Source organism: Pseudophryne corroboree, chromosome 1 (assembly GCF_028390025.1).
Source record: "Pseudophryne corroboree isolate aPseCor3 chromosome 1, aPseCor3.hap2, whole genome shotgun sequence".
Classification (NCBI taxonomy): Eukaryota; Metazoa; Chordata; class Amphibia; order Anura; family Myobatrachidae; genus Pseudophryne; species Pseudophryne corroboree.
In genome coordinates, this window is record NC_086444.1 from 1,028,828,508 (window position 1) to 1,028,844,682 (window position 16,175).

Genomic DNA, 16,175 nt, shown 5'->3' on the forward strand with positions numbered 1-16,175 from the left:
TGCATCTCGCATATATAGAAATGCTCTATAGTCAATAAAATACTGTCCCTGTCAAGGGTATCAATATTTTTAGTCAGGGAATCCGACCAAGCCACCCTAGCTCTGCACATCCAGGCTGAGGCGATCGCTGGCCGCAGTATAACACCAGTATGTGTGTATATACTTTTTATTATATTTTCCAGCCTTGTCAGCTGGTCCTTGAGGACGGCCCTATCTATAGACGGTACCGCCACTTGTTTTGATAAGCGTGTGAGCGCCTTATCCACCTTAAGGGGTGTTTCCCAACGCGCCCTAACTTCTGGCGGGAAAGGGTATACCGCCCATAATTTTCTATCGGGGGGAACCCACGCATCATCACACACTTTATTTAATTTATCTGATTCAGGAAAAACTATGGTAGTTTTTTCACATCCCACATAATACCCTCTTTTGTGGTACTTGTAGTATCAGAAATACGTAACACCTCCTTCATTGCCCTTAACGTGTGGCCCTAATAAGGAATACGTTTGTTTATTCACCGTCGACACTGGATTCAGTGTCCCTGTCTGTGTCTGTGTCGACCGACTAAAGTAAACGGGCGTTTTAAAACCCTTGACGGTGTTTTTGAGACGTCTGGACCGTACTAATTGTTTGTCGGCCGTCTCATGTCGTCAACCGACCTTGCAGCGTGTTGACATTATCACGTAATTTCCTAAATAAGCCATCCATTCCGGTGTCGACTCCCTAGAGAGTGACATCACCATTACAGGCAATTGCTCCGCCTCCTCACCAACATCGTCCTCCTACCTGTCGACACACACGTACCGACACACAGCACACACACAGGGAATGCTCTGATAGAGGACAGGACCCACTAGCCCTTTGGAGAGACAGAGGGAGAGTTTGCCAGCACACACAAAAAACGCTATAATTATATAGGGACAACCTTATATAAGTGTTTTCCCTTATAGCATCTTAATATATATATAAGCATATCGCCAAATTAGTGCCCCCCCTCTCTGTTTTAACCCTGTTTCTGTAGTGCAGTGCAGGGGAGAGCCTGGGAGCCTTCCCTCCAGCCTTTCTGTGAGGGAAAATGGCGCTGTGTGCTGAGGAGATAGGCCCCGCCCCTTTTTCGGCGGCCTCGTCTCCCGCTCTTAACGGATTCTGGCAGGGGTTAAATATCTCCATATAGCCTCCGGAGGCTATATGTGAGGTATTTTTAGCCAAAATAGGTATTCATTTGCCTCCCAGGGCGCCCCCCTCCCAGCGCCCTGCACCCTCAGTGACTGCCGTGTGAAGTGTGCTGAGAGGAAAATGGCGCACAGCTGCAGTGCTGTGCGCTACCTTTAGAAGACTGAGGAGTCTTCTGCCGCCGATTCTGGACCTCTTCTTACTTCAGCATCTGCAAGGGGGCCGGCGGCAAGGCTCCGGTGACCATCCAGGCTGTACCTGTGATCGTCCCTCTGGAGCTGATGTCCAGTAGCCAAGAAGCCAATCCATCCTGCACGCAGGTGAGTTCACTTCTTCTCCCCTAAGTCCCTCGTTGCAGTGATCCTGTTGCCAGCAGGACTCACTGTAAAATAAAAAACCTAAGCTAAACTTTCCTAAGCAGCTCTTTAGGAGAGCCACCTAGATTGCACCCTTCTCGGCCGGGCACAAAATCTAACTGGCTTGGAGGGGGGTCATAGGGGGAGGAGCCAGTGCACACCACCTGATCCTAAAGCTTTACTTTTTGTGCCCTGTCTCCTGCGGAGCCGCTATCCCCCCCCATGGTCCTTTCAGGAACCCCAGCATCCACTAGGACGATAGAGAAATATTGTTCTGAGTCTTCCACAAATCTTAATCCTTCCCTGGCAAGAAGCCTGGGACCATGCCACGGAAACAATCTTTGTAAGGATACCTGATGGAGTTTAAGGTCAGGGAGGGGGAGGCAGCCTTGGATGATGTGTTTGAACAGGAAGGTTGATGTACTGTATGTTGGATTTCCCAAAGCAGTAGTTTTAGCATATTAATTAATTTGCACCCAGGAAGACAGGTGTACTTTAACATTTTTGCATATTTTTCTGATCCTATTAAACTATTGTTAGCATCATTCATTATTTACCTGCAAATGACTAGGAAGTATTCCTTGGTTACAGCCACACCTTGAACTGAAGCTACTGGATCTTGTGCAGTAAGTTTGGCAACAACAGCCCCTCGTCTGGCATTCAGTACCATGGCTTCTTTCCCACTCCTATCACAATGAGAAAACGCAAAAGATAAGTTCTCCATTCCACATTCTTCTGCCTATAGTCATCTTGGCCTCTGACACTGGCAGAAACATGCAGGGACAGGAGTATAAACGCTGCTTTGTATTACTCTATTTATCACTTTTATTTTAATGTCTGATTAACAGAAGTTTGTCACCACCTGGGCATCTACTGTATGTAATGGTAAGAATGCAGCATTCAGTTGTATATTAAAGAAGAACTCCATTTGGTGAATATCTACAAAGAAAATTAGTTTACAAAAAGCCTAAAATAGACAACAAAAACCAAACCGCATACAACATGTTTTATAACTAACCATATCTTTGTTAGAATTTATACTTAGGCGTATTCTTTAATAAGGCAGCTTTATTTGCAATATAAGTTTACAGAGTGTTTATCGGTTTGCAAATACAATGTAAAGTCTTTATTAGAGAGCGTTTTAACAGAGGAGGAGGCCCCTCTGCAGACTCCAGCTCTCTGCAGACTCCAGGCGGGCCTCCTACTCTGCACGGTGCTGGAGTCTATTGTGCATGCGCAGGTCTCCAGAAACATGGCGCCCACCATGTTCCGGAGACCAATTTCACTACTGCGCATGCACAGCGGCCATTTTGGGTGTAATTTTCACCTTGGCTGCACTGCCCGACGCTGGACTCAGGTGAAAGGTATAGTAAATATTAAAATATAGGTGTGGTGACCCCAGGGGCCTGTGTGCACCACACACATTGCACCCATTACAGAAACACCAATGTACAGAGCATTTACTTATAACACAAAGTTTGCAGAGCATTTACCTGTATGCAAATACAATGTGCTCCTTCACAGACTTTTTAGAGACCAGAATCGAGTGATTTTTATGAACTGGGGTCTCATCTGCAGGAATGTCTACCTGACAAATAAGCCTGCAAGAGTCTGCCAAGTCAAATACCTGAAAAAAATAAAATATTATAAAGGACTTATATAGATTAAAAAAAACTCCTGTATAGTAAATCTAGCCAATATGCATAAAACGTTGATCATTTTCATAATTCTGTTAGTTGCTGAATGATAATTGCCTCCCACAGTGGCCAGTATTCAGTTTTCTTATAAGTAAAGTGGGAGTCTCACTATACTTATAAGAAAACTGAATACTGGTCACGGAAGAGCTATGGGCAATGCTGTCCACATACTGTATATCTATTATTAAAATGGTTGCAGTAGAACCAAATCAATGGAGAACCGACCTTTACTAAATGACTTCCATCAAAAAATGCTAAGAGCAGTTGACCGTCCATAGCAGATGTCAGAATAGGGGCATCCAAACAGTCGCTGATAGCATAAACCATTTTCCTACAGGAGAGGTCCCATATTTGGAAGCCGTAATCTTCAGTGAGAGCGACTAATTTGTTCTGCATACAGACAGTGATAGAGTCAATGTTCTTCCCAACTCCGTGAAGCGTGAACACAGGTTTGCCAGCAGCCAAGTCCCAGACCTTCAGTGTGCCATCTCTGGAAGTGGTCACTGCTTGTAGAACACTCTGAGCTTCTGCAACTGCATTGATACTGTCTGTGTGGCCTGACAGTACACAGTACATTAGCATCACATTCATGCTTCTATGCTCAAATATATAAATTCAAACAAAACACATGTATGTAATAATTGCCTTTCATGGTAAAATGATAGGTCACTAACTGTGTAATTATAAAATGACGCTTTATGATAGAAAGGTCTACAATACATATTCACAACATATTTTTCACGTCACAACATATTTTTCAAAGGCCTTGTAATTGACTCGTTGGGAGGGGGAGAGCAGATTGTATCAAGCAGTACAGAGTGTGGAAAAGCTAATCCATAGACAAACCCATCAACTTATACCTATAATTTTATAGAGAATGTATTTGGTAAATGCTACCTGAAAGCTGATTGGTTGCTATGGGCAACTTCGCCACTTTTTTATACATCTCCCCCTTTGTTCAAATAGTTATCTTTATGAGTAGGGCAGCATATTACTTACTGGCCTTAAGGAATTACATACAGGCTGTACACTGCCAGTTGCCGTTGTACTGTTCTAGGCGTGTAATTCAGACCTGATCGTAGCAGCAAATTTGTTAGCAGTTGGGCAAAACCATGTGCGCTGCAGGTGTGGCAGCTGTAACATTTGCAGAGACATTTAGGTTATTTTGTTTCTGTGCAGAGTAAATACTGCCTGCTTTATTTCTACACTGCAATTTAGATTTCAGTTGAACACACCACACCCAAATCTAACTCTTTCTGCACATGTTATATCTGCCCCCCCCTGAACTGCACATGGTTTTGCCCAACTGCTGACAAATTTGCTGCTACGATCAGGTCTGAATTACCCCCTAGGACTTTTGATATGTAGTAAACTACATTGAGTACTTAAGGGCCGTCTAAATTTAAAATAACATTGAACAGGGATTGAAACGGCAACAGTGCACACATCTTCCTTACTATCACTCTGTTACAAATAATGAACCCCGAAAATGTAATTGGTATATAAATAAATAGCACACCAGCCATATGAGACATTATACACAGTACCTGCTAAGGTGTCATAGACAATTGTATAAGGTGCCAAAAGACAAGTGAAAGAAGGCACAAACGTAGCAATAGAGGACTGCTGGCACTGAGAAAGCAAGGATGGAAGTAAAAGATATTTCCTTGGATCACCTAATCAAGAAAAAAGGATATTACCGTTACTTAAATCTATGAAGTTGTACACTTATTAAATAAATAGAAAAATTCTTAGCTTGCAAGCGGCACCTGCCTGTCTAGCAATATCCACTTGTAAAGAGATGTAGCGTATGACTGCTTATCAGCTGTTGTAGAACTACAAGTTGCAGCACGCCACACATCTGGAGATTAAAAGGTTGCAAATGCCTGCACTATGGGGGTCATTCCGAGTTGATCGCTAGCTGCCGTTGTTCGCAGCGCAGCGATCAGGCTAAAAATCGGCACTTCTGCGCATGCGTACGGTGCACACTGCGCACGTGCGACGTACTATCACAAAAGCCGATGCAGTTTCACACAAGGTCTAGCGACGCTTTTCAGTTGCACTGCTGCTCGTTGAGTGATTGACAGGAAGTGGGTGTTTCTGGGTGGTAACTGACCGTTTTCGGGGGGTTTGTGTAAAAACGCAGGCGTGCCAGATAAAAACGCAGGAGTGGCTGGAGAAACGGGGGAGTGGCTGGCCGAACGCAGGGCGTGTTTGTGACATCAAAACAGGAACTAAATAGTCTGAAGTGATCGCAAGGTAGGAGTAGATCTCGAGCTGCTCAGAAACTGCACAATTTTTTTTGTAGCAGCGCTGCGATCTTTTTGTTCGCACTTCTGCTGAGCTAAGATACACTCCCAGAGGGCGGCGGCTTAGCGTTTGAACTGCTGCTAAAAGCAGCTAGCGAGCGATCAACTCGGAATGAGGGCCCATGGGCCTAATTCAAGGTTGATTGCAAAACAACATTTTCCTCTAATGGGCAATGCAGGTGGGGCAGATGTAACATGTGCAGAGAGTGTTAGATTTGGGTGGGTTATTTTGCTTCTGTTCAGAGTAAATACTGGCTGCTTTATTTTTACACTGCAATTTAGATTTCAGTTTGAACACCCCAGCCCCCCACCCCTAATCTAACTCTCTCTGCACGTTACATCTGCCCCACCTGCAGTGCACATGCTTTTGTCCATTAGAGGAAAATGTTGTTTTGCAATCAACCTTGACCCTATAAACCATATTACTTCACTAAAATATGCTTTAGGGGAATTGCTAAAAGATGTCCTCCATGGTCCACGTATGAACCTCTATAATGTCCATTACAACTAATAATATGAGGTAAATTTACTAAAATGGGAGTTCTATTTAAGGTGGGATATTGCCCATAGCAACCGATTCTTCTTCTCATTTATCTAGCATCTTCTAGAAGATAATACCTGTAATCTGATTGGTTGCTATGAGCAACATTCCATCTTAAAAAGAACTCCCATCTTAGTAATTTACCCCTATGTGTGTGTACCAGTGGAATGTGTTTTGTTGTATTCTATAAATTTACTGTAGACACAGGAGGAGACAAGTTCTGATATGGTAATTACTGATTGATACTTGGTCTTGGGATGTACTGGGAAAACTAACAAAACTAAAATAGCTTGGGTTTTTTTTACTCTTAGGGGGACATGTACTAAGCAGTGATAAAAGTGGAGAAGTGAGCCAGTGGAGAAGTTGCCCATGGCAACCAATCAGCATTAGCGTAACATTTCTAATTTGCATACTATAAAAGTATACAGAGTAGCTGATTGGTTGCCAAGGGCTACTTCTCCACTGGCTCACTTCTCCACTTTTATCATTACTTAGTACATGTACCCCTTAGTCTGCTATGTTTGTACAAAATTCAACTGCCTTATATTATGTGTGCTATTCCCTCATGTTGCATAATATGGCAAAGAGCAAGGGGGGTCATTCCGAGCTGATCGCTCGTTGCTGATTTTCGCAACGGAGCGATTAAGGTGAAAATGCACATGGTACACAGTGCGCATGCGCTAAGTATTTTAGCTCAAAACTTAGTAGATTTACTCACGTCCGAACGAAGAATTTTTATCGTTGAAGTGATTGGAGTGTGATTGACAGGAAGTGGGTGTTTCTGGGCGGAAACTAGACGTTTTCTGGAAGTGTGCGGAAAAACGCAGGCGTGCCAGGATAAAACGCGGGAGTGGCTGGAGAAACGGGGGAGTGGCTGGCCGAACGCAGGGCGTGTTTGTGACGTCAAACCAGGAACTAAACGGCCTGAGCTGATCGCAATGTAGGAGTAAGTCTCGAGCTGCTCAGAAACTGCTAAGAAATTTATATTCGCAATTCTGCTAATCTTTCATTCGCAATTCTGCTATGCTAAGATACACTCCCAGAGGGCGGCGGCCTAGCGTGTGCAATGCTGCTAAAATCTGCTAGCGAGCGAACAACTCGGAATTACCCCCAATGTTCAAAGTTTTAGTCACAATTCAATATAATGGATGTATGAAAAAGATTGTTTTAGTCTTATCCTTGTGCTGTTGTAAACACTGTACATTTGTTCATTGTAGCTGCAACTTTTTTAAACTATTTCACAAAATGCAGTCACCCATCAAACTCATCTAATCACGTGCAAATGAATGAAAGTTTAGAGCCTGAGGTCAAATTTTTGGACAACCTATGCTGCTTTTGCCAGGGTTGGATTAAGCGCCACATCGGCCTGGAACTGAAACATTTCAAGGGCCTATACTGAGTAGGGGATGACCTGTGACAAGTGCTGCGTGGATGTGGCTAGAGACATTTGGACGTGTACACATCCTACACAATCAGCCTCACTGTCTCTTTAAATACACAAAAAAAAATGTGTAAAATTTTTTTAGAAAATTAGAAATACACTTTAATACTTATGATGGTGGGCCTATTTTTAAGAGAAGGCCTGGAGCTAGAGCTCTAGCCACCCCATTGTTAATCTGGCCCTAGCTTTTGCATATACCATTTTAATCCGTATCTCCATACAGTTCAATGGCTCAAATATCTCTCATGTATAAAATGTACAAAAGAAAAAAAGTGCAATAAATGAATGTATCCACATAATATCAAACTATCATTGTTTTATTCTATCAAAAAATCATAACTTTTTTGAGTGAGACAAAGATGAAGCAAAAGAAAGACCGACTATACTACCACCCTAAGGGGGTCATTCCGACCCGATTGCAGCGTGTTTTCGCTCGCACAGCTGCAACCGGGTCACTACTGCGCATGTGCGGGGACCGTAATGCGCACGTGCATCGTTGCCGGGCAACGGACGTCGCCGGGCAACAATGAAGGGAACGAAGAAAGCGATCGCATCGGCGATCGCTTGAAGATTGACAGGCGGTGGGCATTCCTGGGCGGCAACACGGCGTTCGGACCCGTTTTCTGGGAGTGGTAAGAGAAACGCAGGCGTGTTTGAAGAAACGCAGGCGTGTCCAGGGCAGGTATTTGACGTCAAAGCCAGGACCGAACAGGCTGAAAACGTCGCAGCTGGTAAGTATGTCTAGACCTACTTAGAAACTGCACAAATTTTTTCCCCATAGCAGGGCTGCACAAGCGAACGCAGCCTTGCTAAGGGAAAAAAAACACCCCCTTAGGCGGAGTATAGTTGATCACACGGGCTGCAAAAAGCAGCTACGTGCGATCAACTCGGAATGACCCCCTAAACCTGGACCTCAGGTAGTAGTTATACAAATCCAGGCCCGGATGCACCATACAGTAAATATGGCATTACAATTATGCCACATTTTTTTCCTAATAGTGACATAAAACAATGATGTTGTATAATAATTTCTATCTTACCAGGAGCCACAGGTTTATCTAATGCTTCAATCTGGTGCAGGCGTCCAATCAGCTGGGAAGCCAGTTGACAAGGGTCTCGCAGTAGAACCTTACTGGACAGCTGAAGGGTTTCAGACAACAGATTCAAATCAAGCGAAGGCCTATTAAGCAGAGAATGTACAACAAACATATTGACTGGCACATTAATGCAGCAGTACAACCAACTGTAAAATGTCCCCCACCGAGCATGTAGCCGCCAGAGATCAATTTTATACCAACGTCTCTTTATCATGTAATTAATATTTTACTATCATACCGTTCAGGATTTATGGCTGACTTTATATCTTCCTGGATTTCCACAATGGAGGCAGCCCAAGCTTTATGTAATAAGTACTCATAATTGAATATGCACTGTGTTAGTAGTCGTGGGATCTGGTTAGACTGGATCAAATGATATGATATTCCAAGGAGTTTGCGCAGGTTGAACACAATAATGGTCCTGTTCTCATGCTTTACCAACCATGACAAAGGCATCATTGGTGTACACATATCAGTTTTATTTAGTGTATGACGGCTGAGACTTTCCAGGTAGTAATTAGCAAATGCAGAGTGGATGGAAAGCTGATAATCCTTAGACTTCACATATCTGCTTATACAAACAGACCTCAGGTGATTATGCGTCCAGTTAATGACATACGTATTATCTGTCCTTTGTTCCACCACATGGATCCCAAGGTCACTACTTAGCTTGACCCAGAGTACTTCTGGAAATACTGGCACAGTAACAATCTGGTATTGCCTTATCTCCTCCATGACAGCCTGGTCTAGAGATAGCAGGTCCAGAAGCTCTTCTCGCGTTATACCATTCCTGGACAATGAAATGTAAGATGCCACCTTCTTCACCACTTGCTCTCCATGAGTTCTCTCCAGTCTTGCTAGGATCCAGGAATACATTTTAAATATATCATGATGCAGAAGGATCTCCTTGTCAGGAGTAAAGGATGTCCATAGACATGATTCCATATATGAGCACTGCACATAAAGTGGAAGAGGGCATGCAGCACAAGCCTCTAGCAATACTTTTCTTTGGTGACTGGTGAGTTTACGGTGATCCCTATGCAACCAACATTCAGTCATTGCATTCATTTCTCCTGAACTTAGTGGTGGTATCTGAATGACATTGTGCTCAGAAGTCAGCTTCTGCAATAAAAAAAAAACATTATTACTTCAAGTGACAATAAACTTTAATAACAATTTTCCAAGTACTATTAATGTAATGAATCAGCCAGTCAAAGGCTGTGAATAATGTGTATGCACAGCTCTTCTGTTTAGTATAGATTACGTTCAGCAGAACTCGCAGATAATGAGCAATCTGTTTCACTTTTAATTAACTTGCAACATCCAGATCACAGTTACTCTTTTTTGGGGCCAAAACTAAAGCTGGGTACACACTAGATGATAAGTGGGACTATTTGTCAATTTGAGGTAAATCATCATGATAAATCATCCACATCGTATCGCATGCTCAAGTGCATCGTTTGTCGCATCTTCAGATCTGCTGCACTGAAGATATCTTTAACGATCTTGAGCAAATTGTTAAGTCTGTATGACCTACCCGATATAACTCGTACATGCTTGCAGGCTTCCCGACCCGGCATATATATATATATTATTACCAGTTTTTATATATATATATATATATATATATATATATATACACACACACACATACACTGCTCAAAAAAATAAAGGGAACACTAAAATAACACATCCTAGATCTGAATGAAAGAAATATTCTTATTAAATACTTTCTTCTTTACATAGTTGAATGTGCTGACAACAGAATCACACAAAAATTATCAATGGAAATCAAATTTATTAACCCATGGAGGTCTGGATTTGGAGTCATACTCAAAATTAAAGTGGAAAAACACACTACAGGCTGATCCAACTTTGATGTAATGTCCTTAAAACAAGTCAAAATGAGGCTCAGTAGTGTGTGTGGCTTCCACGTGCCTGTATGACCTCCCTACAACGCCTGGGCATGCTCCTGATGAGGTGGCGGATGGTCTCCTGAGGGATCTCCTCCCAGACCTGGACTAAAGCATCCGCCAACTCCTGGACAGTCTGTGGTGCAACGTGGCGTTGGTGGATGGAGCGAGACAGGATGTCCCAGATGTGCTCAATTGGATTCAGGTCTGGGGAACGGGCGGGCCAGTCCATAGCATCAATGCCTTCGTCTTGCAGGAACTGCTGACACACTCCAGCCACATGAGGTCTAGCATTGTCTTGCATTAGGAGGAACCCAGGGCCAACCGCACCAGCATATGGTCTCACAAGGGGTCTGAGGATCTCATCTCGGTACCTAATGGCAGTCAGGCTACCTGTCGCGAGCACATGGAGGGCTGTGCGGCTCCACAAAGAAATGCCACCCCACACCATTACTGACCCACTGCCAAACCGGTCATGCTGGAGGATGTTGCAGGCAGCAGAATGTTCTCCTTGGCGTCTCCAGACTCTGTCACATCTGTCACATGTGCTCAGTGAGAACCTGCTTTCATCTGTGAAGAGCACAGGGCGCCAGTGGCGAATTTGCCAATCTTGGTGTTCTCTGGCAAATGCCAAACGTCCTGCACGGTGTTGGGCTGTAAGCACAATCCCCACCTGTGGACGTCGGGCTCTCATACCACCCTCATGGAGTCTGTTTCTGATCGTTTGAGTAGACACATGCACATTTGTGGCTTGCTGGAGGTCATTTTGCAGGGCTTTGGCAGTGCTCCTCCTGTTCCTCCTTGCACAAAGGCGGAGGAAGCGGTCCTGCTGCTGGGTTGTTGCCCTCCTACGGCCTCCTCCACGTCTCCTGATGTACTGGTCTGTCTCCTGGTAGCGCCTCCATGCTCTGGACACTACGCTGACAGACTCAACAAACCTTCTTGCCACAGCTCGCATTGATGTGCCATCCTGGATGAGCTGCACTACCTGAGACACTTGTCTGGGTTGTAGACTCCGTCTCATGCTACCACTAGAGTGAAAGCTCCGCCAGCCTTCAAAAGTGACCAAAACATCAGCCAGAAAGCATAGGAGCTGAGAAGTGGTCTGTGGTCACCACCTGCAGAACAACTCCTTTATTGGGGGTGTCTTGCTAATTGCCTATAATTTCCACCTGTTGTCTATTCCATTTGCACAACAGCATGTGAAATTGATTGTCAATCAGTGTTGCTTCCTAAGTGGACAGTTTGATTTCACAGAAGTGTGATTGAATTGGAGTTACATTGTGTTGTTTAAGTGTTCCCTTTATTTTTTTGAGCAGTGTATATAGATATATATATATATATATATATATATAAAAGATAGATAGATAGATAGATAGATAGATAGATAGATAGATAGATAGATAGATAGATAGATAGATAGATAGATATCTCAACACTGTATCACTAAATATCAATTTGTTTGATAATTGTAAAAAAAAGGGTCTAAAAGCATTTGGAGATATCTGTATATTGGTGAAATGCCGGATGATATAAATTTATACCAGTGCATAATGTATTCAGAAAGTATGTCTTGTGAATGAAAGCACTTATACCGCTTTCACATCTCCAATGCCGGATCCCACCCGGGACTTGGAAGAGGGTCCTTCCCAGGTGGGATCCGGCATTGGAGGCTGCTTGCTGGCTTCCCGACCCGGCAATTTGCCGGGTCGGTTGCCATAGCGGCGGGGGGTGGAGCCGGCAGCGGGGATGGAGGCGGTGCTGGGTGATGAGCTCATCTCCGCGCTGCCTCTCCCTTTGCTGTGTATAAGTACCGGGTCGCATCGACCCGGCAACCCATTCACACTGCGCCTGACCCAGTATTCAACCTGGGAAAAACCCTTCTTATTACCCGGGTTGAATTACCGGGAATTCGGACATGGCCCTTTCACACCGCACACTGACCCGTGTTGACCCGGCAATAAGCCGGGTCGATAATGGGTTATTTGTGTGATGTGAAAGGGGTATTATATGGCTGACAGGCAACAACTGATGCCTTTATAGATAACTTGTGTAACACAGTACAGCAACCAATATATGTTTTATGACACCACCTGTTGACCTTATGAATAGGGGTTAGTCTGGAACTGTTTAGCGCCGGGATAATAGAAGGGTGCGGGCAATCGGATGCAGGTGCATTTAAACATTGGTTTTTTAAACCCATGATGGGTAGTGATCATACGAACATACAAAGCATTCACCAACAATAAGTGTACATGCACACACAAACGCTAAATAAAGAGGTCGTGTATAGAACTAGGAGGTGTTGATAAAGGTTATGCATATGAACGGAACCCTGTAAATAATTGCAGGCTGTAAGAATCAGAGACATATGCCTTGGATAGATGGTCAACTCTGAATATAATATCACACACTGATGGAAGTGTATTACAAACAACACAACAAAATAATAGAATCGGAGTGTTCATAGACCATATAGCTCCCTAAATTCAGTGTACTGGACGAAAAGACCATGCAAAATAATGTCACTTAGGTGACTAGCATGTCGGAGATTTCAGCAATTGTTACTGCCCTGGGCAATGTCAATTAAGAATACTGAGCCTAGTCCGACCACCTAGCTATATATGCCCTGTTAAGTGAGATATACTATATACCCATTGATAAGAGCACCAATATACTGTACAATTGACTTGAAACAAAGAGGCCAATTGCCACTATAAGGGAATTAGATCTCTGATATTTGAATGTAGAATGGTGCATTATGGAGCAGTGATGCACACACTGCCAGCAACTAGAGATAGTGATTAAATGAAATATACAGCTCAGCCTAATGTGCATGGTAAAGAAACAAACAATTCTAGCAGACACAATTGTATTGAATTGAATAACTACAGGAAGGTTAGTATTTTATTATCACTTATAATTATACACTATTTTCTTTTTTTCACTTGCACTTATATTTCACTGGCTTTTAGTAAGAAACAAAATGTTATATTTTAATACTAGTGGTCACCTATCTAATAGGTATGTGACTTGACTTGGTAACAATACCAGTAATTAATAGTCCATGAGTGCCCTAATTAGGGAATTCTTCCTCTCTTCTTGGGTTTAACTGCATGTTCAAATAATATTCCAGGTGCACCTCCCGAGAAATATTAATTAAATGAATATTGAGTAAAATGTGAAAGGACTAATAACTATTATAAATAAATCTAAAATTGTAAGATGTCTGTGCAGCCTCTCTAACCAGTCTGTCTGTGAGGTCATGCTGTGATGTCATAATGGTAACAACTGCCTAGACCAGAACTTTACTGCTGCTTCCCCATCTCATACTCCACCAGAGCAACACACAGCTCACCAGCAGGAGGCAATAAATATCACCAGAAAAGCTACTCACATAAGGTTAGTGACTGGTTAAAGATAAGAGCAGCTTAGTGGAATGCGGCAGCGGCGGCAGACTTGGAGCATGATTAGCGAGAGTCAAAGGAAAATAGAAATTATTGACCATTACACATACCCTTCATTATCCATCTTAACATACTGTCAGGGTTTCAACTAAAAAATCCACCCCTTTTGTATCTATCTATCTATCTATCTATCTATCTATCTATCTATCTATCTATCTATCTATCTATCTATCTATCTATCTATCTAAAAGTGAAAATATATCTGTATTTGTCTACTACCTGGCTAAATGGATCTGGACCAAACTTGGTAAACACACCTTTCATTATCCAACTTAAAATACTGACAGGGTTTCAACTAAAAAATCCACCCCTTTTGGATATATCTATCTATCTAAAAGTGAAAATATATCTGTATTTGTCTCCTACCTGGCTTAATGAATCTTGACCAAACTTGGTACACACACCCTTCATTATCCAACTTAATATACCGACAGGGTTTCAACTAAAAAAAATCCACCCCTTTTGGGGCTATCTATCTATCTATCTATCTATCTATCTATCTATCTATCTATCCATCCAGAGCCGGCCTTAGCTATAGGCAAGCTAGGCATTTGCCTAAGGCATCCAAGCATGTCTAGGGGCATCCAGGCATATCCCTGCAGTATCTCATGCTGGGAGGGACAGTCTGCAAACTAACTGTTACTTTCCAAATGTATTCAATCAGTACTTGTAAACACTGCTGTTTACATTTGTCAAATAGAATGCACACTGTCCCTTAAAGTTTGTTAAACTCCCTCTGACATGCTTGATTGCCCCTGACTTGTGAGATGACAGCAGAAGCCTGGTAATTGAAATTCGTGGATATGTGACATTTTCACTGACTATATAACGTTATTACTGGATGGCTCCTTATGATACCACATGTGTACTTTTGAAGACTGCTTCACATAAATCTGACATCACCTATACTGCTTGTGCACATGGGGGAGGGGGATCCTGCCATCCTGTGTGTGTCCCTTATCCCTGTGCAAACCCCAGGTGTCTGCAGGGACATAACATGGGCAGTCTTCTCCCCACACTTTATTTCCTAGTCAGTCCATGCCGTAAAATTCTCCTGGCATCAAGTACTGTAACGTGGTCAGTAAGTTGTGTTGCGCTCTTTCTATATGAAACATCAGTGCAGCGTGACTTTCGGACACGTCAGACTGGAGGGCAGACGTATCGCTCTCGCAGTATAAAATAAAGGGCATGCAGTTGCCGGGAGTAACAGACACCGGCAAACACACTGCACAGTGAAGAGAATGGAAAGTTGCTACATGTTTGATACTGGTCTTTTTGTATAACCAGCAAGTGCTATAGTATCTGGACATTGCTGCTATCTGTTTCCAACGAGCAAGTGAAAATAAAGGGTGAGTCTTGCAAAGGATGGCATACCCTGTGAGGTCACATCCCTTGTACGGGTGCCCCTTTAAAGGGTGCGAGCGCAAGCACGCACCCACCCAACCTGCCACCCCCATCTCACAAAACACAGTCATAAGTTTTATCAAAAAAGCTATTAGCATTACCAATGTAGGGCATATGTGTAAGGTGCATTACTGTGTGGAATTATGTGTATTATGGGCATTACTAATGTGGGGCATATGTGTAAGGTGCATTACTGTGTGGATTTATGTGTATTATGGGCATTACTGTGTGGCATTATGCAGGCTTGAACTGGCCCACAGGGCACCCCCCGGTGGGCCACACTGCATGAGTGTTGCTGGGTCAGATGCAGAACTAGAGGCGGTGCTAGGGGGCACCAGACCAAATTTTGCCTTGGGCATCAAATTGGCTAGGGCCGCCTCTGTATCTATCTATCTATCTATCTATCTATCTATCTATCTATCTAAAAGTGAAATTATATATGTATTTGGCTCCTACATGGCTTAATGGATCTGGACCAAACTTGGAGGCCGATTCAGACCTGATCGCTAGGCTGCCTTTCCTCACAGCCCGCGATCAGATCTGAACTGCGCATGCGTATGCACCGCAATGCGCAAGCGCAACAGACCGCAGCAACGGGAATCGCCGGCCAGCGACGGGATGGTACAAAATTTCCGAACGCATGGGCGATTGCAAGGAGATTGACAGGAAGAGGGCGTTTGTGGGTGGAAACGGACCGTTTTCTGGGAATGTTTGGAAAAACGCAGGCATGTCCAAGCGTTTGCAAGGAGGGTTCCTGACGTCACTTCTGGTCCCGGA

At 43.4% G+C, this 16,175-nt stretch overlaps 1 protein-coding gene across 4 annotated transcripts in view; it reads right to left on the reverse strand.

Moving 5' to 3' along the window:
* Positions 1-16,175, reverse strand: part of LOC134922808 (uncharacterized) — a 338,146-nt gene that overhangs the window by 43,944 nt on the left and 278,027 nt on the right. For all 4 annotated transcript variants that reach the window (XM_063920697.1, XM_063920699.1, XM_063920696.1 and 1 more), the window contains 6 exons: positions 8,853-9,736; positions 8,558-8,697; positions 4,774-4,902; positions 3,452-3,783; positions 3,023-3,156; positions 2,087-2,215 (listed from right to left, as the gene is read on the reverse strand). In XM_063920697.1, the coding sequence (XP_063776767.1) occupies positions 2,087-2,215; positions 3,023-3,156; positions 3,452-3,783; positions 4,774-4,902; positions 8,558-8,697; positions 8,853-9,736 (1,748 nt within the window). The remainder of the gene's footprint in view (positions 1-2,086; positions 2,216-3,022; positions 3,157-3,451; positions 3,784-4,773; positions 4,903-8,557; positions 8,698-8,852; positions 9,737-16,175) is intronic.